General features: G+C 35.9%; 1 protein-coding gene across 8 annotated transcripts in view; it reads right to left on the reverse strand.

Annotated features, from left to right (window-relative positions):
• The window catches only part of ncor1 (nuclear receptor corepressor 1), a 201,191-nt gene that overhangs the window by 145,860 nt on the left and 27,982 nt on the right, over positions 1 to 27,349 (reverse strand). For 7 of the 8 annotated variants that reach the window (XM_039757063.1, XM_039757064.1, XM_039757062.1 and 4 more), the window contains exons 3-8: positions 22,280 to 22,401; positions 18,137 to 18,335; positions 13,087 to 13,266; positions 9,255 to 9,368; positions 3,777 to 3,833; positions 343 to 395 (exon numbers count right to left, since the gene is read on the reverse strand). In XM_039757063.1, coding sequence (XP_039612997.1) covers positions 343 to 395; positions 3,777 to 3,833; positions 9,255 to 9,368; positions 13,087 to 13,266; positions 18,137 to 18,335; positions 22,280 to 22,401 — 725 coding nt within the window. The remainder of the gene's footprint in view (positions 1 to 342; positions 396 to 3,776; positions 3,834 to 9,254; positions 9,369 to 13,086; positions 13,267 to 18,136; positions 18,336 to 22,279; positions 22,402 to 27,349) is intronic. The other variant, XM_039757058.1, reaches the window with a different exon arrangement.

The following is a 27,349-nucleotide window of genomic DNA, read 5'->3' on the forward strand; positions in this document are numbered from 1 at the left end:
TATCATTTGAAATTAATGTAGTGGATAAAAGGAGAATGTGAAGGATAAAAATGGTTTACACAGAGCAGGAGATTTAACTGAAATAATTGGAAAGGAACAGATAAGTATGTACAAGCCATGAACACAAAACCAAAGTAAATATTTTATATTGATAGTATACATCTCGCCTTCAATACACTTTGACACATTTTTAATCTCATCTGAAATTAACTGTTAAAGAAATAAAGGACACAGTATATGAAATATGCCATCATATCTACAAAAATGATTAAGAAAATATGCTCTAGCGATGCTTATTTATTAATCACAACAGTCCCCTCTAGGAAACAGTTAACTACTTACGTTTTGATATTGTCATGATACACCTTTGTATCTGATGGCTGATTATAAAGAGGCTGAAAAGGAGAAGACATAAAGATGTATAACACAATTACAAAATAATTACAAACTAATATTGTTTCACAGACTATACAAAGTACAAGAAAAGTGATAAAGTATTAACATTGTCATTAGAGATGTAATAAAATTCAGATTCACAAGAGTTCCGCCACCACCGAAAACCTCTCATTTCATATTAAGCCTTACATCATACAATTCAAATGCAATCATAGTGTAACTGACTATAACATACAATTATAGTACACAACCCTGAATTGCTAAACACAACCTAAAAAATGTTTTGTACTTAAGTTACTTTTTATAAAATGACATGCAATGACACAGTATTTAAAAAAATATATATAAAAAGGGATTCTCTTAAGTATGCAGACAAATTAATGTTGACCACAAAGGTAAAATATAACTTGAAGTTGAGATTTCTGCACTGTTGACAGAATATCATCATTCAGATAATGCATTTAAAAATACAATTAATAAGAGAGAAATTCGAGTACATTTAGGTCAAAAGGGTATACTAATATTTTTACATATTGCAGGAGAGCTAGATTATGCATGTTTAGAGATCTAAATTGCCACAGGAGGCATTATACAAACCTGTTTTTTCTCTTTCAAAACTGGATAAAAATCATTTATATGCAATATGTAGACATGAATTCATAATGTCATGTAAAAAACTGCACATTTTAAAACTTATTCAATATAATTGTTGAGCTTTAATCTTCACACTTCATATAAAGCTGTTACACATTTTAACTTTCTTGATATCCTTGTAAAATATTGTAACAAACTTGAAACACACCCACCATGGTGATTCAAAGAATCAAGCTAGTAAAAACGACTTAATCTACCTATGCCCTATCGAGGAATAAAAGTTTTGATAATCACGGCCCTTTCGGCCGAATCCAACATGTGAAATTGTAAAGGAAAAGACATAAAAAAGGAAAACGTTGCCCACTCAACAGTTGAAGGACTCCAAAATATTATTATCTACTACAGTGCTTACTAACTTCACTAAGTTAACATTCTCTATGAAGAAATACTTTCCAACATTAATATAAAATTTTACTCTTAACCAGTCTCCAAAAGTACCTGTGTTCTTGCCGAAGAACTCATTTTAAAGTAAGAGTTGGCATCTGACATACCATCCATCCATCCATTTTCTAACCCGCTGAATCCGAATACAGGGTCACGGGGGTCTGCTGGAGCCAATCCCAGCCAACACAGGGCACAAGGCAGGAACAAATCCTGGGCAGGGTGCCAACCCACCGCAGGACACACACAAACACACCCACACACCAAGCACACACTAGGGCCAATTTAGAATCGCCAATCTACCTAACCTGCATGTCTTTGGATTGCGGGAGGAAACCGGAGTGCCCGGAGGAAACCCATGCAGACACGGGGAGAACATGCAAACTCCACGCAGGGAGGACCCGGGAAGCTAACCCGGGTCTCCTAACTGCGAGGCAGCAGCGCTACTACTGCGCCACCATGCCGCCCCATCTGACATACTACTTCCATAAATGTAATTCTATCATGATGTGCCTTAATCTTGGTTTGCAAAAACTGAAAAGATTTATCTCATTCTATCATTCGTCATAACCCAAATGCTGGAAGCAGTCTAGCAGCTCTTATCTTGTCTTTCTCCAATGCTGACAATGTATTTTTGTAGCATGGTGAGTACTGCACACATAGTATTCAAGAGGATGCTTTAAACTTTCAATAATGCTGAATAAAATATTTCAGAAGATTGTTTACAAATGTGTTTTACAACTTAGACATACACCCCCTTTAAATTTACTGTACTTGACACAATGTGCATTATTTAACCCAATATTCTATTAGTCTTTCTAGCCACCTTTGTGAACTGTCTGGCTGTTGACAGTAATGACTGCACTACAAACCCTTAGTTTTTCACATAGTATACTTCTGGGACTCCCCGATCCCACCCCAAAACTATTCTGTACTAATACATAACATTACTTCCTGTGAAAAAATACCTTTTCAACATTAAATGTCATTTGATGCATTAAATGTCATTGAGCAGCCTCATCTTTGATCACTGCAAGGAACCCCACTTTTAGGATCACCTAATTTCAAAAACAGTTTTTTTGCAACTTAATTTGCTCCTTGTGTTTAACCTAGTTTTGAGCAGATATCTGCTTCTCTTCCAGTGCTTAATCCAAAAAAAAAAAAAAAAACAACAAACAAAACCCAAGGCATCTCTTAATAATGTTAACTTCCAGTTTTACACACATTATTTGAATACATTGACTTCATCAAATAATGTTATACTGACTTTAGATTCTCTCTCTCTCTATATATATATATATATATATATATATATATATATATATATATATATATATATATATATAATCAGACACATACCCCCCTCCACAACAACCAGTATTAATTAATAAGCATTTAATCATAACCTCTCAAAAATGCTTTCATTTTAACTGCACTCTCCAAATAGGGGCAGCTCATTTAAATACAGTCTCTCCAACAATAATACCTATTCAAAGTTAAATCTACCATTAAAACAAAACTCCAATTTAAAGTGAAATTTTTAAATTTCTGAAAGGGACATTTGCCTCTGGAGAAGCAATTACTTTTATGATTGTGTTTTGTAGTTCATCCACAACATAGCAGAAGAAAACTACATGAAAATGATCTAAAGAGGATGATTTTACAGGTTTATAGGGTCAGTACTGTCATATGTACTTAGAGGAGATGTCAAAAGAACTGATACTTTGGTACCTAGTTGTTACCATAATTAAAAAAAAAAAATGTACCCGTTCTATCAATATCAAAAGTACCGAGTGATGTGACCTATAAAATGTAATGTAATCATTTAACTTGTAGTGTTTCTAATGGGAGGTGAAACAATGGCATCATTAATCACTTTATGTTTCTAATGGGGGATGAAATGATGGTACAATTAATCACTTTTTAACGTTGCTGCACATAGTTCTCAATGAAGAAAAAAAGATTTCGTATTCAATCTCAGAGTGTGATGTGCATACATACAGACGCCCTTCTGAGCATCTACCCATTTTCTAACTGGTGTATACAACTCAGAGTCATGGGAGAAACCTTGCACACATCCAGAATCACACATAATGAATGGTCTGTGAGACTTGTGAGGAAACAGAGTACTGTTAGTGCTAACAATATTTGCAGGAGAAAAAAAAAGTTAAGCCAAACAGCTATTTGGCTTATTTATATAATAAATGAAATAAGCTGCTTCATCTGTTAATACAAAATTAAATATTTCAACATATACTGCATTAAAAGACTGATTATTAAAAACAACAATATTCTAAAAACATATAAAAACAGAACATAAAGCAAAAAATAAAAGTCATTCTTACCAACTCAACCTTTGGACCAAGACCTTCAAATATTTTATGAGCCTCCTCTGCTTTTTTCTAAAACAAAATTGATAAAAAAAAATAAAGACTGTTAGAAACTGTGCCTTTAAAAAAACATAGTTGGTTTACTGCCACACTGAAAGACAAATATGTTATACCTGTATATGTTAGTATATTTCATTAAACTCCAGGACACTTTGGACATTAACAAATTATCATAGAATACATATATGAAAATACACATTAGGGCTGCTGTGATTTTTCAATGTTACCAACAGCAAAAATTAACCTAACTGCATTTTATTAATTAACTAATTGTTAATAAACCACGATCCTTCACTTCAAAACTGCATGCCAATATGCTAAAATACTATATTCTCCAGAAGAAGGTCTCTTAACTCTCATCCAAAAGTTTTCTATACGTGGGAGTGTTTTACTAGTTGAACAGTCAAAATGGTTAAATATTCACATCATAAAACACAAATGGTGTTCCATGGCAACACTATTTCTATGCAAGAGCCCCTATATAGGAAATGCTATGTAATTATAGCTCAGGACAAGACATCCATACCATAAGTAACGAACTTACCCTAAGCCATTCAACAACTGTTCCTTAAGAGGCTTAAAAGCTGAATGACTCGAGAAATTCATGCTAGTGAGTAGCATGGAGATAAAAGTTAGAGCCATTTTATTTTGGATGGAGTACTGCAGTTGGTTAGTTGGCTAAATACGCTTGCCAGGTTCTACCTTTATCACTTGTTTGAAGTGAAGAAAACTGATGCTTAAATATATACGCTAAATAAATTTGATCACCTAGTCTGTTAATTGCACATGCTAGCTTTACTTCAGACAGAGTTACATATTAAGACTTTGCCAGGGAGGCAATTATTGACTCTTTAACGTACATCATGCGCAAAAAAAAAAAAACACTAGACAGAGATGAAATCTTGTACAAGTATGTAACAGGTTTTTAAAGCCATTTTAGGTATTTTCTCCAATGATTAAATTGTAAACAAATGACATTCAACAAACCAACAGGCCGACTCAGAAATGTTTTAAATCTAGTTCAATTGCTGTAGCAGATACAAACTGAAAGGTAGTTTATGGCAGAGCAATAGAAAGCAATTCCCCCGTGAGTGAGTCTGTGCAAGGAAGATGGCATTTAAAAAGAAACACTTCTTACACTGCAATTCAAATTGGATAAACTGCACAGCTCAGTGAAATCCTGGTTCTTACATTAGGAAATCTAAAATTCAGCACTGAGGTAAAATGTTTCTGTGCTCTTCCATCCTTTCCTTTTAAGTCAGCTCAAATGACTAAAATTTCTGCTTTTGTCCTCCCAGTATAGACCATCATGGTAGACCAAGGTGTGGAGTTACACTGAATACCGGCAATCAGATCTTGTGTATAAAACCCTTTTTCCCCTTTTCATCTGTTCACCTGCAAATTCTGAAGCAATGAGGATTTTTTTTAGCAGAAATATTTCAAGTTAAATAATTTCTGTGTAGTATGGAAGCTCAGATTGTTTTACGTGCATACTGTCAGCTCTGCTTGTCTGTAGTTTATATATTTAACTAGCAAAATACCCGCGCTTCGCAGTGGAGAAGTAGTGTGTTAAAGAAGTTATGAAAAAGAAACATTTTAAAAATAACGTAACATGATTGTCAATGTAATTGGTTTTGTGACTGTTATTGAGTGTTGCCGTCATCAAGGATTTGATTATCATTATTTCTTTCAATCAGGTTCGTATTTGGAGGATGTGTTGTGTTCAAGTTATATTCTGTCAACCATTGTTAAGATAACAGGTTTCACTCATCAAAGTGCTCACTACTTAAATCGGTACTTGTGAATCTAAGATGTTTAACAGGCATTCCCAGTATTAAGTTGTGGATTTGCCTGCGAATATTTAGCGGCAGCGTGTCGATGAACTTAATTTAAACTTAAGCTTTACACCTTGCTTTCCTATTGATATGTCTACGAAGGCTTGTTCAGATTCAGAGGGTTGATCCTTGCTTACTGCATCAATAACCAGCTCGTCTTCCTCTTTATCTGAGACATCACACACTGCAAGCACGGGTTTACCTTTCCCAGTCCTGCAAAGTCAGTTCATGTGAGCCACTCTGAGTACATGCATCGAAGGTTCTCAGCTGTGCTTGTGCTATCTCGTGCGATCTTGCAATGTCCACGGCTTTATTTAATGTTAGCTCATACCCGGCATTTAAAAGTTTCACTCGCACTTTTGCTCAGTTTGTGCCAAACACTATTCTGCCCCTGACCATCTCATCTTCGTTTGCATAAGCACAGTCCTTTACCAGCAATTTTAACTACGTTACAAAGTGATCAAAAGTCTCGTTTATACCCTGCGTCTTCTCATCAAACTTGTATCTCACGAATATCGTATTCGTCGTAGGCATGACAAATGCCAGCGGCAGCGTGTCTATGAACTTAATTTGAACTTAAGGTTTACACCGTGCTTTGTTTCCGCAGTAGCTGCACTTATGAATATGCTTGTATGCGTCACTTGCTTCATATTCTTTTGCTGCCTTCTCAATTGTGTAATGCATTTTTTGTTCAGCAGTCTTTGGAGCTCTTGCTTGTTCTTTGTGTACCGCGTTCACAGTCAGTTCACGTAAGCCGCTTGGAGTCAGTTCACGTGAGCCGCTCGGAGTACATGCATCAAAGGTTCTCAGCTGTGCTTGTGCTATGTTGTGGACATCGCAAGATCGCACAGCTTTATTTAATGTTAGCTAAGACCCGGCACTTGAAAGTTTCTCTCGCACTTTTGCTGAGTTTGTGCCAAACACTAGTCTATCCCTGACCATCTCATCTTCATTTGCATAAAAACAGTCCTTCACCCGCGAATATTTAGAGGCAACGTGTCTATTGGATTGCTGCTAACGGACGGCCTTATATGGGCAGGCACTCAATTACGTGGGAGGCATGACGATGAGGGACGCAACTCCACCTCACACGGCGACCGAGCTGCAGGCTATGGCCGTATACATGTACGTAAGTAGGTTCCAGTTATGACCGTTACGCGTAGAATTTCTAAATGAAACCTGCCTAACTTTTGTAAGTAAGCTGTAAGGAATGAGCCTGCCAAATTTCAGCCTTCTTCCTACACGGGAAGTTGGAGAATTAGGGATGAGTCAGTCAGTCAGTGAGGGCTTTGCCTTTTATTAGTACGGATATTGAAAAATTTAAATCAAATATTAAAAACAGTTCAGCAAAGAATCAACAAAAAGCTGCACTGAAACACTTAGCCTACATTAAATGCATAATGACAGCAACAAACAACTGGAACAAAAAAAAATAAAACCTTGCTGTGTAGACCACACATTGGAATGAAGCACAATTCTGTATCAGAGTTTAACTTCCTATAATTATCTAATACATTGCAGCCACATAAGTGTAGTAATTGGTTTTGCCTTAGTTCTCTTTTGAACATTTACTTGATGTTACAGTATTAACAGGAGAATTGACACTTCATTTTACCTTTACATACACTACAAATAAAAATAATCACATCAACGACTTGCACATGTAATATAATCACATTTCAGAAGATACTGTACAGCTCACATTGTGCATATGGTTCGATTTTGACGTCTTCTCAAGCAGAAAAAATAGTTTGTTATCTGAACAAATATAACCTTATCCAAGAGAAACTATTTTGCATAATGAGCTGAAGAGATCAGTTTATTCCAAAATACTTTTTCTTAAATTTCATGAGCAAGTTTGCACTTATTGTAAGCAGTGCACATTTTTTCCCCCTCACATTTTGCAAGCTCCTTCCAAATGACCTTTTCTTTTCATAAGGAGATGCTTTCTTTCTATAGAATTATTCAACTGATGAAATCTACTATATTTTATAATACTAGTTTGTAAGTCATTTTAGATAAAAGCATCTAAGCAAATAAATGTAAAATGTAATGTAAAACAGTATATGAATGTCAAACATACAGTTTTGTTTATAAAGTAAAACCTACATGATTCAATTTCCTGAAATACTACATTAGGTTAGATAGATTTATTATCTCAGGGGGAAATTTGGATGGATGGATGGATACTTTATTAATCCCAAGGGGTTACAGCAGGAAGACACTGTTACAGAGATCCAACAAAGACACAACATTTGACAGTCAACATTATTGCATAAACACACACTCAAGATTAGCAGAAAGAAGAATTATTTTCAACAGTACACAAAACGATACAGAATTTAGCAGCATCTCTACTAGTAACAGAATTTAAAATGCTTATAGCTCTAGGAATAAAATAGTTCTTAAACATGTTGCTCTTTACCATTGGAAACCTAAATCTATAACCCGATGGCAACAGCTGGTTTAGAGAAAAGAGGATGGCTACTGTTTGGCAGAACTGAGTTGGCTTTCTTTCTGTTTGCATTACATTTCAGTGATAGAGGTCTGCTGTAAACCAATACTTTTACTGCTAATTTTTACAACGTTGTTAAGATACGTTTATATTCTTATTGCTAAGGCTGCTAAACCGACAGATAAAAGCAGGCAGTGTGCTGTAGTGGTTAAGGATTTGGAATTCAAACACTGATGTGGGTTCAAATTCCACTACAGACACTGTGTGACCATGAGCAAGTCACTTGACCTGCCTATGCTCCAAGTGGAAAACCAAAAGAAATGTAACCAATTGTATCATAAATGTTTCAAGTTGCCTTGGATAAAGGTGTCAGCTAAATAAGTAAGTGTAAAAGCAAATCTAACAAGGGATTCAATAAAGGACTTATAAAAATCACCAAATAACAGTACTTGTGCACTAATGTTTAAAATGGAAATATTAATAATGTTAAACACATCCTATGAATCTCTTTCTTTAGTTTGTTATGTTATAGGGAAATGTAGAAATATAGTATTTCCATGGTTCAGTACATTGAGACAGCTAGAATTAAACTTATGTTAACAGCAGTTCAAAGAAATGTTATTACGTTTAAGTATAAGGCAACTTCAGGTATACTGTGCATTTTGTCAATCTGATTAAAATCAAAACATATCATAGTTAAAAGGAAAGAACAGGTATGGGGTAGGATAAACCTTAATTCCCCATAACACTAAGAACCAGCATAAGTATTAATAAATTAACCATATTCAATTTAATACTAAACATGTTATATTAAAAATTGGCTGTGGCTTTCAGTTTCCATGTTACCCTAAGGCTTCAGGCCATTTGTTTTCCATTGCACACATACTGACCTTGCCATTGTTTCAGACATGCTCAGGGAGTAAGAAGAATGAAAAGTAAACTTAAAACACAATTGTGTGTACCTGTATGTTCAAACTTATCTTAAATGACAAAAACACAAAAAAAAAAAAAAAACCAACACAGTCCATATGGTTTCAGAATTCACAGAGCAAAAACCAATAGTAGTTAATTCTGGTAAAATTTAAAGTTTCAGTAAGAATGAAACTTATGTTACTGTTTTAATAATTTGGTAAATATACAAACCCGGTTTTCATCATAAATAATCTGGACAATGCTTCGATGCTTCTGTTCCACTGGAGGTGGTGACACAGGTCTCTCCGGCTCTGGTGGCTTAGCTGCTTCTTCTTCCAATTGTTGCTTAAATAGCAAATAAAGAGGGCAAAACATTAATTAAAAAAGGTGAAGTAGTAATAATTGTTCTTAAAGGGTAAGTTTGCCATTTTTCAAGTCAAGGTTATTTCTTCACAATCATTTCCACATGAAAATGTGTTCTAAAGTCAAGCATATTTAATAAAATATATTCAAAATATACATATATTTAAAACATTCAAAAAAATAACTAGGCCACTCTTGGATTTTATAATGTAGCTTATGTGCACCAGAGACCAATTATAAATAAAAGCCTTGAAACTTATGAATACTTCACTTTTTCAAGCTAGGAATGTTATTGAACATTGATCAGAGACTTGAGATAAGACACATACTGCAAAATAGCACACACATGTTGTTTCAAGAACTTAAAAAAGCAAAAGCCAACCACTGTTGTGAGATTCAGCTATTTTAAAATAAAAGTTAACTTCGCTAATTATGACATTCATCTTCCTTCCCAGGACCTTTTTTATTCCACAGGGGTGTGGACTCACTGTGGAAAGTTATCAAACACAGTTATTGATGCTATTGAATGCTGATGCTCAGATGAGATTTTCTGTCTCTGTTTTGAAGACAATGAAAAGAATATTGAACAGGAACGTGGCATGCAATCAAGTGATAGGAACTTAACAGACGTTGCAGGCATCCATTCATCCACCCATTTATCCACATTCCCAATGCTTACCCAGGGCAGGCGCACGGGAAGAAGTCTATGTTAGTAATAATAATTTGTAAGGCAGGAACAACTTCTGGATAGGGCACCAGTCCGATTCACCTAAGGTTAACCAGGTTCAATTTTAATAAAGATGTTTTAACATAGGTAGAGTTGTAGTATGGAGCCATCACTTCTGCATCATATTGCAAGGTTATATATGTTTTTTTACATGTTCTCCCAATATTCTACAGATTGACTTGTGTTTATGTTAGTGAATTTTCTCACTCAAGTACATTGTGTTTAGTTATATTATTACCATACATATATATATATATATATTATATATCATATATATATATCATATATATATATATCATATATATATATGATATATATCATATATATATATATATATATATATATATATATATATATATATATATATATATATATATATATATATATATATATATATATATATATATATATATATATATATATATATATATATATATATATATATATATATATATATATATATATATATATATATATATATATATATATCATATATATATATATATATATCATATATATATATATATATATATATATATATATATATATATATATATATATATATATATATATATATATATATATATATATATATATATATATATATATATATATATATATATATATATATATATATATATATATATATACACACACATATATACACATATATACATATAGGACACTACTAGTGAAGCAACCCTCAAAAGTTAAATAACCTACTGTTCACATTTGTAACCATCTAAGGATACGGGTAAAATGTGCTTGCGTACATGGTAACTGAATTCTAAATGCTTAAAAGGAAGGACCAATTAAAATATTGTAGCAAAGCGATCCATTGTATTAATGTGTTACAACATAAACAACATTACAAAATGCCATTGAAGTTTGCAGATAAATAGGCAAAGGACATCTAGAGTAAAAAACAAAAAATATTACTATGAATGGTCAGTTCAAATGCTTTAAAGACTGCTATGTCTTTAAAACTATAATTCAATTCTGTCAGAACAACCTTACGCAACTCTAGTACCTATAAAACACATAAGTCAGCTGTACTGGGAAAAAAGCATTGAGCTGATAGCCAATAACCTGTTGCTTTAAAACATATTTGGCATTCATATTTACATGGCTTTCACATCAGAGAGGAAAAAAAACTTTAAATCGCAGACCAGGGTAATTTTAGTGAAAAATAGCTATTTTAGTTCCAACATGTGTGCTGAACATACTTCAATGAACACTTGCATTTTGAACACTAAAATCTAACAAATAATTTAATTAACAGAAGCAGGTGTGTTTGAGACTTTTTCAACTTGAAGAACAACGCATAATTAGATAGGGATCAGGGAGGAGCAAAATGCTGGAGGGATGAGTGAAATGCTAGTTTCATTGGCGGAAAGACTTCATAAAGAAGAAGAACCTGCTGATGGAAATCTTTCAGTGTGCGCCCAGCTGGACTTGCAGATGTCAGATTGTCCACCCACCTAGACACCAGCACAAGCAGATAGTGACAATGAGCAATTTTCTACCCAAGCACAGTCTGATGGAGTTTCATTAAACTGTATTGGGGATCTGTTTGTCATCAGTAGTGGCTGATGGAGGTGAAAAAAGAAGAAATTATGCAAGTATATACAAGTTGGTATAACCACTGTTAAGGTAAAATTGTTTTAAATTTAGTTTAAGTGGCACAGTCTGCTTCTCTGATTTAAGATAGACGAGTTTGCACATTAGCCAATACTTTTCAATAGGAGATTTAAAAATTTTAAAACTTTGCACAGCAAGATTTGTTTGAGAGATCTCAGTGAAAATCCAACTGTCTCCACAAATTTCCATGAAGGATAATTGTGCAACATCTCAACAAAATTGGTCCACTCTAGGCCAAGTTGCTTCATGCGAACAGACATTGTGAATGCACCTCCTACCGACCAAGTTGGGGGTTAAAAATACATAAATAAATAAACCCAATTAATAAATTGGGTTAAAATCAAGAATTAAACACAGTCAGGATCAATTACTTTTTTACCTCTGGATTGCAGGACTTGGTGCACCCCTCTCTTGAATCTGTCTCCTCTGCACACTCTTCAGGTCTGCTCAGCAGATAGAATTACCAGTAAACGCGGTCAGCCACCTTTCACTTATTTCCTCACCAGAATCCCTCTGCGTATGTGTAAACCTTCAAGCTTTGTTCCCTTGTCCCACTCCCATCCTCTGGCATCCATGGAACCATCACTGGAGTGATTGGCCGCTCCTACTCCTCTCCAGTGCTCAGCAAGAGTGACCTTACCCCTCAACTGATATTCCTTCCACTCCGCACAGGTGTTTTCCCTAATCGTCTTGCCTTCATTCCACTGCACCTGACTCATTGTCAGCCCTGATGTTTACGTCTCTCGTTTTGCCTCTTCCTTGATTTCACCCCATTCCATTCTATTTCCTCCTTTTGTTCTCAAACCTCTTTAACCCCCAGTAAGAGAAGACGTACCTACTGTCCAGCAGAGCTCAGATAACGTACAACTGTGCTAACTGCTCTAGTGCACGTTAAGTGTAATCAGCAAATCTTCACAAAGAACGACGTGGCTGCACAGCATTCCTCCCGCACATCTACACTTACAGGGTCCATGTTGCCTTATTGTTTTTAGTAAAACCGTGCATTGTCACAGGCATCTAATGTGCAGCACCACAGGCACATATGTGATCATCAAAGCAAAATTTTAAAATAGGCATTTAAAAATGTTCCGATAATGGATTTTTGACTGTTTGGACTTTCTAAAAATTATACACCTCTCCATATACACAAAGTTGTAAACAAATTAACAAAAAAATGAAATCTATTCATGTGATATTATAATTATGTACACATCCCAAATCGTGAATTGGGTAGGAAAACAATTTGAATGCATGAGAAATTCTGGTGGTACACAAAAATGTACATTTGCAAAAGCACTGTAAAACTTCAAGGCTTTTTAACATCTTACATACCTGTTTCTTCTTTAGTTTGAAAATCTGTTGCTCAACTTTTGCAATCTCTCTGTCAACACGATCCATGCTTTGAATGAGCTCCTCTTTAGACAATTTGGAAGGTGATGAATCTGGTTCATCTCCTACAGGATGGCTACCAGGAGAGGAAGGAACTTCTGCTTTCATACTGAAAGGCTGTTCCTGGAACAAGGAAGGCAGTAAATCAGACTAGAAATGTAATATTCAAAACATCTTGAGCACTTAAATCATTTGCTTAAGAAGCATGTCTCAAGAAACTAACATGATTTGTTATATAAAGATCACTCTTTATTTCATGCACAAAACAGTGGATCATGCATAATTTCAGAAAACAGGAAATACGTGCGAGATTATAATTTAAGAAATGAAACAACCTGTCACCACCTGCTTGTGGTCTTTTTTCTGAGCATTTTGCATTATTAACTTAGATTTTTCTGAATTAGACAAGAACATATTATTTACTAAAATATTCTAAAAAGACACCATTCTATCAGGATGCCAAGAAGGGGAAAACTACAGGTGCTGGTCATAAAATTAGAATATCATGACAAAGTTGATTTATTTCAGTAATTCCATTCAAACAGTGAAACTTGTATATTAGATTCATTCATTACACACAGACTGATGTATTTCAAATGTTTATTTCTTTTAATTTGATGATTGTAACTGACAACTAATGACAGTCCCAAATTCAGTATCTTGGAAAATTAGAATATTGTGAAAAGGTTCAATATTGAAGACATCTGGTGCCACACTCTAATCAGCTAATTAACTCAAAACACCTGCAAAAGCCTTTAAATGGTCTCTCAGTCTAGTTCTGTAGGCTACACAATCATGGGGAAGACTACTGACTTGACAGTTGCCCAAAAGACGACCATTGACACCTTGCACAAGGAGGGCAAGACACAAAAGGTCATTGCTAAAGAGGCTGGCTGTTCACAGAGCTCTGTGTCCAAGCACATTAATAGAGAGGCGAAGGGAAAGACAAAATGTGGTAGAAAAAAGTGTACAAGCAATAGGGATAACCGCACCCTGGAGAGGATTGTGAAACAAAACCCATTCAAAACTGTGGGGGAGATTCACAAAGAGTGGACTGCAGCTGGAGTCAGTGCTTCAAGAACCACCACGCACAGACGTATGCAAGACATGGGTTTCAGCTGTCGCATTCCTTGTGTCAAGCCACTCTTGAACAAGAGACAGCGTCAGAAGCGCTCGCCTGGGCTAAAGACAAAAAGGACTGGACTGCTGCTGAGTTATGTTCTCTGATGAAAGTAAATTTTGCATTTCCTTTGGAAATCAAGGTCCCAGAGTCTGGAGGAAGAGAGGAGAGGCACAGAATCCACGTTGCTTGAGGTCCAGTGTAAAGTTTCCACAGTCAGTGATGGTTTGGGGTGCCATGTCATCTGCTGGTGTTGGTCCATTGTGTTTTCTGAGGTCCAAGGTCAACGAAGCAGTCTACCAAGAAGTTTTAGAGCACTTCATGCTTCCTGCTGCTGACGAACTTTATGGAGATGCAGATTTCATTTTCCAACAGGACCTGGCACCTGCACACAGTGCCAAAGCTACCAGTACCTGGTTTAAGGACCATGGTATCCCTGTTCTTGATTGGCCAGCAAACTCGCCTGACCTTAACCCCATAGAAAATCTATGGGGTATTGTGAAGAAGAAGATGCAATACGCCAGACCCAAGAGCTGAAGGCCACTATCAGAGCAACATGGGCTCTCATAACACCTGAGCAGTTCCACAGACTGATCGACTCCATGCCACGCCGCATTGCTGCAGTAATCTAGGTCAAAGGAGCCCCAACTAAATACTGAGTGCTGTAGATGCTCATACTTTTCATGTTCATACCTTTCAGTTGGCCAACATTTCTAAAAATCATTTTTTTGCATTGGTCTTAATTGATTTTCTAATTTTCCGAGATACTGAATTTGGGACTTTCATTAGTTGTCAGTTATAATCATCAAAATTAAAAGAAATAAACATTTGAAATACATCAGTCTGTGTGTAATGAATGAATCTAATAAACAAGTTTCACTTTTTGAATGGAATTACTGAAATAAATCAACTTTGTCATGATATTCTAATTTTATGACCAGCACCTGTATAAATTCATTTTAATCTGAAAAAGTGGACATTAATAATAATTTACAAAACATCTTTTAGTCCACAACTGGGAATTGTGTGACCCGTGGTCTGGTTCTGTCTGGCCCATGGAAGATGTGGATGGCCAGTACTCGTCTGGGTGTGTCAGTCTGCATCATGGCTTGATGTGACCGTTGAGATACAGATCAAAACTGATATGTATGGGAAACTATTAGGGAGATTGCATCAGAGAAAATGGGGATACAGAGGTTGTCCATATTATATTGGATAAAGGAAGACCATACTCATTGTTAATCTGCATTTCATCTGCATTTTGTGCAAAGACACAACAAAAGTGAGCAGCAAACAATTAAAACAACTCCTGGACTCCTAAGTATTTTTACCGTGGAGATTAGCAGTAAAGCAATTTGTTTGATATGCATAGAGCACGTTGACGCATTTAAAGACTACAACTTGAGCCATCATGCTGAAAAATACAGAAATGTATCTGGAGAGAAGAAGGCGGGGACTGCAGAGGAATTGTTAGCTGAACTGTAAAAACAGCAATATCTTTTTACAAAGCTTCATACAGCAAAGGAAGAAACAACAAAAAAAAAAAAACAGCAAAATATTAGCTCACAAAATTACCAAAAGAAGCCAACTCTTTTCTCATGGAGAATTTGCTAAAGAGTGTTTATTAAAAACGGTGGTAATCCTCTGCCCAGAGAAGCAAGAAATATGCACTTGAACATCTGTCCTTCTCACAGTGAATGGTTGCAAGATGGATTGAGCAAATTGTGGAGAATCTGGTACTATAACTGAAATGCAAGGTGGAAAATGTTAACTTTTTCCCCTTGGCCATGGATGAGAGCTGTGATGTTCATGACAAAGCACAGCTGCTGACTTTTGTGAAAGGAATACCAAAGAAACTTTGAAATGAAGAGGAACTGGCTTCTATGCAGTGAATGAAAGGGACAACAACCAGTAAGGATTTATTTGCTGAAGTCAATACATGCATGCAAAAGTTGGGACTGCAGTGAGAAAAATTAGTTGTTGTGACAAATGATGGTTCTCCTAATTTGACAAGCAACAATGATGAACATTTAAAAAGGATGCAAGAAAAAGTGGCCGAGATTAACCCAGTTCAACAACTCATAGTTTTACATTGTTTTAATTTACCAAGAAGTGCTATGCAAATCAGTGCTGAAAATTAATTATGTGGTTGATGCTTTAATATACACTATAAATTACATCAGGGCTAGGGCCTAACATCACAGACAGTTTGCTACACTGTTGGAGGAGCATGAAACTGATCACAATGATCTGGGGTACCATACAGATGTCAAGTGCTCAAAGAAGTCTGGGATGTGAAATCAGAGATTCAGGAGTTTTGTCAAATGAAAGGAAAACCCATCCCTAAACTAAGCAGCCCTAAGTGGCTACCAGATTTACCATTTATTGTTGATCCGACGGCATTAATGAGTGAACTGAACACAGAATTGCAAGGCAAAAGTCTATTTGGACATGCTATACATAGACTAGTCAAGGCATTCATATGGAAGCTGCTGCATCTCTCTCAACAAGTACAGAGGCACACTTTGACACACCTATCACACTGAGATAGAAGAATGTATCTGTTGACCAGCTTAACAAATATGCAGCCATGGTCTGGGCACTGCATGGCAAGTTTTACAGGTGATTTGAAGACTTCAAAGCAGTGGAAACAGAAATGTTTAGCATCTTCTCTACTTTTACATTTAATGCGGACAGTGGCCCCAGTGATTTACAAACTGAACTTATAGACTTGAAGTTTGATGTGCTGCTGGCAGAAAACTTCAAGTCAGTGCCATTACTGACATTGTACAATTCTCTCAAAAAGGAGAATTTCCAAAACTTGAGAAGATTAGCTCAGAAAATGCTTGTCCTCGTTGGATTAACATACATATGTAAACTGGCATTCTCAGTAATTGAATTCAACAAATTCAGGTACAGATGATCTCTCAGTGATGACCATCTGTCTGCTGTTCTGCGAACAACAAAATCTATCTATCAAGAATTACACCTGACTTCAGTGCACTCAAAGACTTAATTCCTCCCAGTCATTTGTCAAAGGTACAGAAACACTAAAATACTTTACAAGTGATTAATATAGTAAAATGCTTTATTTTTTGTTTGTTTAGGAATTGTAGATGTTATAAGAAAGTGTGCTATAGCGTGTTTATGTGTTATGGTTCAATAAATCAAACAAAATCTGTGAATATGTGGTCTATATTAAATTTTATTATGATGAAAAAAGAATTATAACATGTCTACCATAATGTAACAGTTGACAGAACGTGTTCGGCCTTCCTCAACAAGCTGATTTTCTCATGTGGCCCCCATAAAAATAGTTGCCCAACCCAGCTTTAGTCCTTGCATCAACATAAACAAATAAATTACGGAAAAACAATTCTGAGAGGAATTGTACAGAAATGTCTACTCACTACAGCAGATGTAATGAAATCACTGACTTCTTGAATTTCTTCTGTAGGACAAAACAAACCACCCATCTCCACTCACGAAATTCAACATATATAAGCAACGTGCATTTGTGCAATGTGTACAAAACACTTTTTTTCAATTTTGTAATGTCAGATAGCTTTTTAGCATTTTCTGTTCCTTTGTGACATTCTTTCAGTCTTATCTACAGGACTTCTTAATATTAAGCAACATGTGACAATGCCAGATATTAATATAACTGGACACAGAACACTCTGGTCCTTTACAAGCAAATTGTTCCACTTTGCTTTTCTCAGCATTAATGCAGAATAGAATGTATTTGCATCAAGATGTAGAACATTTTGGTAATGGAGTAGGAGTATTAAAGCAAATAAACCAACACACAAATCATAAACTCAAGCAATTACAGTATAATATCCTGGTAAAATGTCAATGAAATATATTCACCTTTTTTACATCTCCTGAAACTCTCAGCCCATCTTGTACATTATGAGCCAAGGGCAGAACCCCAGCCGAGGTGGAGCGCTGGAAATGAGCTTCTGAAACTTGTTCAATTCGCTGACGTTTGGACTCCACACCTTCATGATCTGACTGAGAGGACAAAGTATGGAATTGCTGCTCATAGCCATGCCTCCTTTCTGGTGGTCTAGTAAAGCAGGGAAGTATCAAGTAACAACAACATAAATCAGATTGAAAAATGAAAGAAAAAAAAATTAATACATATTGTATATGTAGAAAAATTGTTCTACTGCAAAAAAAAAAAAAAAATATGCACCCAAAATGAAAACTAATGTAGTAAATGAAAATGTAGTATGAGAATGTTTCATATATTATATATTTTAAAACACATTAATGTACTTTGACTAGTTACATGCTTTTCTAAATTAACAAGTTTAAAAATACAAATTCAGTACAGAGTTTATAGCAGTGGTTCTCAAGCTTTTTGGCTTCTAGACCCAGTTATACCTACTTTTTGTCAGTGAAGACCCAAGGACACATTTTCCCCTTTAACATTTAATACAACTGTACATTGATGTAATATGGTATTCTTTGTGGTTATAGTCTTTGTACTCTTGGCAATTAGGTACAGGATTGAACAGGGGGAGATGTTTCAGCGCATTGCTTTATGTCAGTTACATTGAAGAGTGGGGTTAGGACTGGGGATAGAGGAATCTTGGTTCTCCTCTGTGTAATGACCATGACGATAGGTTGCAAAATTAAGGGCCTATATTGTAATACAATTATTCTAAAACAATATTTTAACATAATAAAGTTGCCCCTAGGTTTTTTCATGATTTGGCAATGAATAATTAAATGTTAATATTTTTGGAACTTGTTGAAAGATTACAGAAACTCATAGATGGCATATAACCCAATACTGAAACAATATTAAAAAAATTGTATGACAGAATCATTCAAAATGTAAATATTAATGTTAATATTTGCGAGTGTAAGTGCATGCTACATTGTTAATATTAAAAGTTATTTTTGGTAAACAAAAAAAAAAAGCTATGGGATCTGTGCCATCTATCTTAGTTATTCAGCAGATCTGGACAAAACATTCCAACTGGGGCGCGCACTCTCTTTTTTTTTTCATAGAACACAAACTATTTCATTCACACGGTTTTAATCACTCATATGACAGAGGTGAAATTTGAGTTCCACAACAAAGCCTTTCCTTTTGAAATTGATCCCCAATCCCCCAGAAAAAAAAAAAACAAAAAAAAAACTACCTGAGCAAATGTTTAAGAGCAAGGCACCATATATGACGTGAAAGTTGATTGGTACACTTATTTTAATGATTTGTCAAGATGACAAGAGCACCCCGGTAAAAAAAAAAAACTCTAATACACCTTCAACCTTAAAACGCAGTCTTCATCATATCGCTGTGCTTGACGAAACAGCGGGCAGACGACTGCTTGTACATGTTTACTGACGGACAGGCCGGCATTTTGCATGGAGTATGCGTTAAATCAAAAGAGAAACAGCATGTAAAGATGCGTGAATGCAAGCAGATCGGTGACAATAACACCTTAGTGTGCCGTGCCAAATCAGAAGGGACAAATGAATTCCAAAGGACACAGATATATTCATAACAGGGGACCTATATGATCTGCAGAAGAATTTTGAATGTTTTGCATGCCTAACCTTAGGTTTTGAGGACCTGTTTCGTTATATTCAGCCCTTCGTTCATTATTCTGGCACACGTGTAAACAGCCTTTTAGTGAAATTCACTGATGGTCCATCAGCAGTGCCATGTATTTAGAAATATTTTTCCCATGCATGTCTACAAGTCTGACATAATTTTCATAGTGACTCCCTCACATCCAGCGTGGGATATAACCTAGCCTTTATACGGCTCAGGGATATGCAATGGGGAGCCAGTACCGACATACATGTTAAAAGGCACAACCACTTAATAAAACTAAAAAATGGCCTTTTGCATTTATTACAATAAAGTAAGTTTAAAGTTTCGATGATTTTATTCACAACTGGCAAACTAAGGACATAATCTCCAAAGCCTGTAGTCTGGACCACAGGCTGGGCCACTTGGAGGTTGCTTCTGGGCCGTATGTGGCCCGTAGGCATCCATTTGAATAGCCCTAGTTTAGTGTATTACATTCCTGGTAACTAGTGCTTAGTGTACTCTGCTCTGACACAGATGTTCTGGAATAGACAACAGCAAATGCTTTTTCATCTTTGATATGGTTGGAGGATACCGTATATGCTGCTTTATGCATATGAACACCCTTCTTCATTTCAGATCATAAATTTTAAAACCTTAAGTCTAGAAACTGAGATGTCTTGTGCAATCTGTTAATTTTACCAAGTGTTTAGAATCATTGTCACTCTGGAAAATCTATTTGCAATCACACAGATTGCTTGCTCAAAATGCCACAATATCACTTAAGAATTTTGTTAAGATGAAAGGTAAAATACATTTTGGAAAATGCCAGGGAAAGCAAAATACACCACTCAACTTCAATGTTAATTTTTGTAGATGTTTATGAACCAAGGTTATTTCTTTATATACTTCGCACAAATGATTCACGTGGCCAGATAGTTCAGGTTTTGTCCAAAGTGATCATATAATTTTGTTCCAGAATCATTTTAATAAACCCAACTCATTCAATTCCCTTCTTACTATCATATACAAGTTTTCTATGGGCAACCATTCTAAGAACCCATATTTTCGTTGATTTTATTATTTAATCATTCATATACAGAACTGACTTGATGGCACTGGCAAAAAAAGGTGCCTCCTGTATTACAATGACACTTAACACTCAAACAAATCTAGCAAAAAATGACTAAGGGAAATCATTACTTATGTTTTGGAATTGGAGATGTGAAGTACATGTACTATCATACTAAAAATTCTATTTGAGGGAATTCTCATGTGTGTCACTGTAATGATATCCAATTACACAAATTCAGATGGACAGAATAAGGTTTAGATCTTTACTACTATACATTTTTACTTGCTAACATGAAATTTGCTTTCAATACTTCAAAAAGGATTTTTAAAAAAGGTTTAGACCAAATATAAGCAAATGAGATCACTACACAAAGAAAGTAGGGTCTGATATATCAACAAATTAAGATGCCAATATTAGTTCTTTGCCAAAGTGCCTGTAGTAACCTCTGTCAATATGATGACATTGAAGTAAAGTACAATGGGGGAAATAATTATTTTATCCCCTGCTGAATTTGTATGTTTTCTCACTTAAAAAATCTCTAATGTCTATGGTAGTTTCATTTTAATGGAGAGAGACAGAATATCAACCAAAAATACAAAAAAAAAAAAACAACAACACATTGCATAAAAGTTAAAAATTGATTTGGATGTCATTGAGTGAAATAAGTATTTGATCCCCTACAACCCAGGGAGAATTCTGGCTGTTACAGATTGGCTGTGTGCGATTTTTAAACAATCAATCATTCAATCAATTACAGATAAATCAATTACAGATACACCGGATTTCAACTTGTTACGTGTATAAAGCACACCTGTCCACAGAATCAATTTCTTCAACTTCAACCTCTCCACCACCATGGACAAGATCAAAGAGCCGTCAAAGGATGTCAGGGACAAGACTTTTACGTAATGTGTTTTTCTGGATTTTTGGTTGATATTCTGTCTCTCCCCATCAAAATGAAACTATCATAAATATTAGAGACTGTTTATTTCTTTGTAAGTGAGCAAACTTACAAATTCAGCAGGGGAGCAAATAATTATTTCTCTCAATGGACCTTAGTTATAATTCTATCGGGTAATCAACAGTATCAGAAGGACTATGTACCTACGCAAGTACACTCATCCCTGCTATTCTACTCATGTGTGTCTCCTCTAAATCACATTCAAGTAATAAGTGTATGTTTCTGATTGCAGGCAAGAACTGAAAAATATCCTTGACTTCTGCCGTCAGCTATGATGTATTCAAAATTAAATTTAAAAATAACCATCCTCTAGACACAATCAGAACATTACTATTTACATTTAAAATGTAAATATCACACCAGTGAGTCTCATGTTCACCTCTTCCTCAAAACTACAAAAAATTACTTCCAGTAGCCTTTAAAATTTACCTGTCAGCGCCTGGGTGAAATTCTGAGAGCAAGGAGGGACGTCGTCGAAGCTGTTGCTGTTGCTGCAAAATTTGAGATGCTGAGCTGACCTCTTGACCACGAAATTCTGGAACAGCAAAATCCTGCAAAACATGAATGCAAATAAGAAATGAAGTTCAGATAAAATAACTTTGAACTGTACTGTCATCTTGGGCAAGTGATAAAAATCAAAGTCTGACATGGGATAATGCAAATTCCATACTGAGAATTACAAGACCATGTCTAAATTTTGAACTAAAGTTACATTAAGTCTGGGTACTGTTTAACAAATTCAAGCATACTGAAAAACTGGATGATATTATGAGGTTACATTTTTCTACTTTTAAAAGTAACTTTATACTTGTATATTTTAATAATTTTGGCTTTGCTGAAAAACTATTATACTTTGTCTGCACAGATACAATGACTGAAGTAATCAAGTAAATACAAAGGAACTCATTTGGGTAGATTGCCACTTCTTTACAGCAGGGTTAGCAGCGGAGTAGGGACATCTTCAACAGTAAGAATCACTGGAATGAGTAAAGTGCCTTGTTAAGTGGCCATAGATAAGATGAACTGGCTTCCATTGTCTTGGGGAACACTTATCTTGTCTGCTGAAATCAAAGCTAGCAAGTCCATGTTTGGACTACTGAAGACGAATAGGGTGTATAGGCATCACTCATAGTGTGTGTGCATGTACTTAATGAAGAATGTGCAAGAGTAGGCCAATACTCTCCGAGTCTTAAAGTTCCACTCATTCCATGTTAAAACAGTGACAAAGAAATAGTTACAGTATATGCATACATATGGATATATAGATATTTTTAAACTCTTTCAGCTGCTACAATATATCAAATAAAAATAGTGGAATGAATTACACAGAATGTTTCTGAACTTTTAATCCACCTTTACTATGTAATAGCAAAGGTTACTCAGTTCTAAATCCTCCAGAATGCTGTAGATGAATGATATCTGGAACAGCAGCTGGACAAAAATAGTTATTCACATGGTAATACTCATAATAAGTATCACCTTTTAAACTTAAGTGTAAAGGATTTTTTTATGTTTAAAAGGCTATATTTAGATTTAAAAGGATATACTTTCTCCGTTAAAAGAATGCAGTAAACCCTCAATTATCGTGGTTAATCCGTTCTAGACTCTACCGCGATAAATGAATTTCCGCGAAGTAGGATTCTTTATTTATAAAACAAATATTTTTGCAGAGCATAGAAAACCTGTTTATGACCTTCTAAATACGTTTTAACACATTATTAGAGCCCTCTAGACATGAAATAACACCCTTTAGTCAAACAATTAAACTGTGCTCCATGACAAGACAGAGAAGACAGTTCCGTCTCACAATTAAAAGAATGCAAACATATCTTCCTCTTCAAAGGAGTGCGTGTCAGGAGCAGAGAATGTCAGAGACAGAGAGAAAAGTAAACAATCAAAAATCAATAGGGCTGTTCGGGCTTTTAAGTATGCGAAGCACCGCCGGACAAAGCAGCTGCAAGGAAAGGAGCAACGTGAAGGTAGTCTTTCAGCATTTTTTAGAGGTGCGTCCGTATCCTCTAGGCCAGTGTGCAAACAGCCCCTCTGCTCACACCCGCTCCGTCAGGAGCAGAGAATGTCAGAGAGTGAAAGAGACAGAGAAAAGCAAACAATCAAAAATCAATACGTGCTGTTCGGGCTTTCAAGTATGCGAAGCACCGCGCAGGAAGGATATCGTATATCATTAAGGAGTTTTATTTAATACGTGCTCTGATTGGTTAGCTTCTCAGCCATCCACCCATAGTGTTCCTTGTATAAAATCAACTGGGCAAACCAACTGAGGAGGTATGTACCATAAATTAAAAGACCCATTGTCCGCAGAAATCCGTGAACCAGCGAAAAATCCATGAAATGTATTTAAATATGCTTACATTTAAAACCCGCGATGGAGTGAAGCCGCAAAAGTCGAAGCGCGATATAGCAAGGGATTAATGTATACTTTATGCTGATTTCAAAACTTTATTTTACTTAAAGAAAATACAGCGCCAAATCTTTAGCACACCACGTGATGATACCAGAATTTTTGTACTTGATACCAATACAAGTGAAATTTTGTGATATTCGACACCTTTCAGTACCACGGCAAAAATATAAATCACATTCAACATTTTTTTTTATTAAAAAGTACCTCCATTATTTAAGTGAATAATATTGTGCCATTTTCTGTACGAACAGTAACAGCAGCTTTAAAATATTGTCATATCCATCAATCTAGTTACACAACTATCATTCAATTAAACAAGTACCGACATTCGTTAATTTTAAAATATGATGCAAAGCTTCAATTATATTTGTATGGCAGATATTGGAATAACCCCAGTGTAACAAAAAATGGGGTTTATAATACTGGGCAGGATTCCAGAATAGGGTTTATAAAGAATGATATGTCATGAGCTACCAGATTTAACTTAGCATGTGCACTTTATTTCTATGACACTTTTTGTCCAGTAACTGAAAAATACTGCTTAAATCCCATATTAAATATAAAAAATTGAAACATTATTCTATATGTACAGGTGAATTAATGAATTCCAAGATAATTCAGTATATTTTCATCTAACCAAACTTTATAAAGCTACGATGTACGATGCAATAAACTAAAAAGTTAATCAAAAACAATAATGGTATTTTTACATACCCTAAAGGTGTCTTCTTTCAAATAAACCACATATTTGTATCGCCTGCTCTCTTTCATTATTAAATAAAAATATATAGTTTGCACGCATATACCCAGAGCTGTGCACCATGTCACAGCTGAGTTAAGACTACTTTAATCAAATATCCCCATCTATGCAAATCCATGTACAGTTACCATTGGAAAGCCAAGGTTCAGAACATTCTGAAGAAGTGTAGTTGTATACGATTGACCGTTTGTACTACATGTCACAGCTGTGCGTAAATGGCAACAAATGCTCATCTTTAACAGCTAATCTTTACACAGCATTACACATCACTCGCAGACCTTGATTGAGATTCTGAGCAAAGTTTTGTCTTATTTGAGAATGACATGCCTGATAGAGGGCTTAAGGCTATGCTTGACTTTTAAGTACTGTATAGTATGACTTTGAAGCATCATAGCATGCAGTTTTATAGTTCCAGCATTTACAGTTCAATTACCATACCCGGAGTCAGTCTGCTGCATGTTCTTCGATTAAGTTTTCTGAGCAGTGCTCTTTCAATTTCCAATATTCTTACCGTACCAGTGAGTGATTGCTATGCTGGTTTGTGCTTCTTAGACTTTAATGCGAGAATCCCCCACCCCCCAATTCAAATGCCACTGTTATCATGCCGATCCTGTTGCTGTGCCAGGAACATATGAAAGGAGGAGAAAAAAAAAAAGCAAAAAAAAAAAATAAAGCTAGTGACTTCTTCATAGTATAATCCATCCAACACCCCTTCATCAAAGGAATAGACTGCACTGTGAAGTATTTGTTATGCCATTTCTAATTGTGCTTACTTCCCCGTCGGCTCCCCTACCAATGCCACGCCCCCGGTAAAGGAGAAACAAGTGCAGTTCCAAAAGGGAAATAAAATCGAACAGAAGCAAAGGGGTAAGAGGAGTTGAAGGGAATGCAATTAAAAACAGGAGAAAAAGTCTTGCAAGGCTATCTCAATCCCTTCCGTTGCACTGCAGGGAAAAAGTACAGGGTAGATTATATTGTGAAGAAGTCTCATATGCTTGCAACCCAGCAATGGCTTACTATGACTCAAAAGTGGCGAAGAAACACTGATTTAGGTGTCTGTGTTTGTCCGCTTCCTGTAACCCAGCACTAGAGAAGTTGGTATGAAAATGTATGTATGTACTTAGCTTATTCCAGACATGAAATGCAAGGAAAAAGCAACCAAAAAAAAACACCTCCACCTTTTAGGGCTAACAGCAACAGATGCGAACTGCAGCACAAAAAACCCTATCCAGAGTACAAAATGTAAGCTTCCTCAGTGTCTAGTGGTAAAAGTAAAAATTATTGCAAGGATTGGCATAACAAAATAATTTTGAAAGTAAAGGTTTAGATGAGTACATAGTTACACACAAATATAGATAAATTTGTATATAGTTGCAGTATATATCTATTGAGATCTGCAACGATACCTATAGATCTAAATATATTTAACTATCTACACACACACACACACACACACACACACACACACACACACACACACACACAGGGAGCTTTGACCCCTGCTCGCTTTGCTCACCCACCCCCCTACACCCTGAGGCGTGCTACGCGCCAGCCACTTCACGCCTCTGCTGCTAAGCTCGATCAGCTGCTGGCTTGCTGCTGCCGTGCCTCATGATCTGCATGTCACGCAGCGCTTCGAACATTTAAAACCCTGTACAGCAGCTGTCATTTTGTCTCACGTGACGTTAAAGTGTCTCCGAGAAAATCATGTCTCATCTCTGCAAAGTGTGACCAAAGTCTGAATTACTAGAAATGACCAGCGTATATACTACTTTGGCCAGCCATTTCACAAAGTGGCGAGAACTCCCTGGTTAAAATTTGATGTGCTGATGTAAGACTGTCCACTCAAGGTGCAAAGATGCTTAAAAATTTATATATATGTGTGTGAGAGAGAGATATACGTTCCTGAAAATGGATGCTCAAGTCAACAGCACAGTAAAATCCTGCTTTTTCCATCTAAGGCGAATCGCCAAACTCAAGCCTATTCTTTCTAACCACCTCCTGGAATCAGTAATTCATGCATTCATTACGTCCCGGCTTGACTACTCTAATTCCTGCCTTTTTGGTATCAGTAAAGCCACACTTTCTAGACTCCAACTGGCTCAAAATGCGGCTGCAAGGCTTCTAACTGGAAGTAGCAGAATCCAACACATTTCACCAATTTTGAAAACCCTTCACTGGCTGCCGGTTAGATTCAGAATCGATTTTAAGATTCTCCTCCTAACCTATAAGGCATTAAACGGTCTAGCCCCCGCCTATTTGAGTGTCTTGCTCCATTGTCACAATCCCCCTCGTGTTCTTAGATCCACAGATCAGC

This window comes from Polypterus senegalus, chromosome 6, assembly GCF_016835505.1.
Source record: "Polypterus senegalus isolate Bchr_013 chromosome 6, ASM1683550v1, whole genome shotgun sequence".
Classification (NCBI taxonomy): Eukaryota; Metazoa; Chordata; class Cladistia; order Polypteriformes; family Polypteridae; genus Polypterus; species Polypterus senegalus.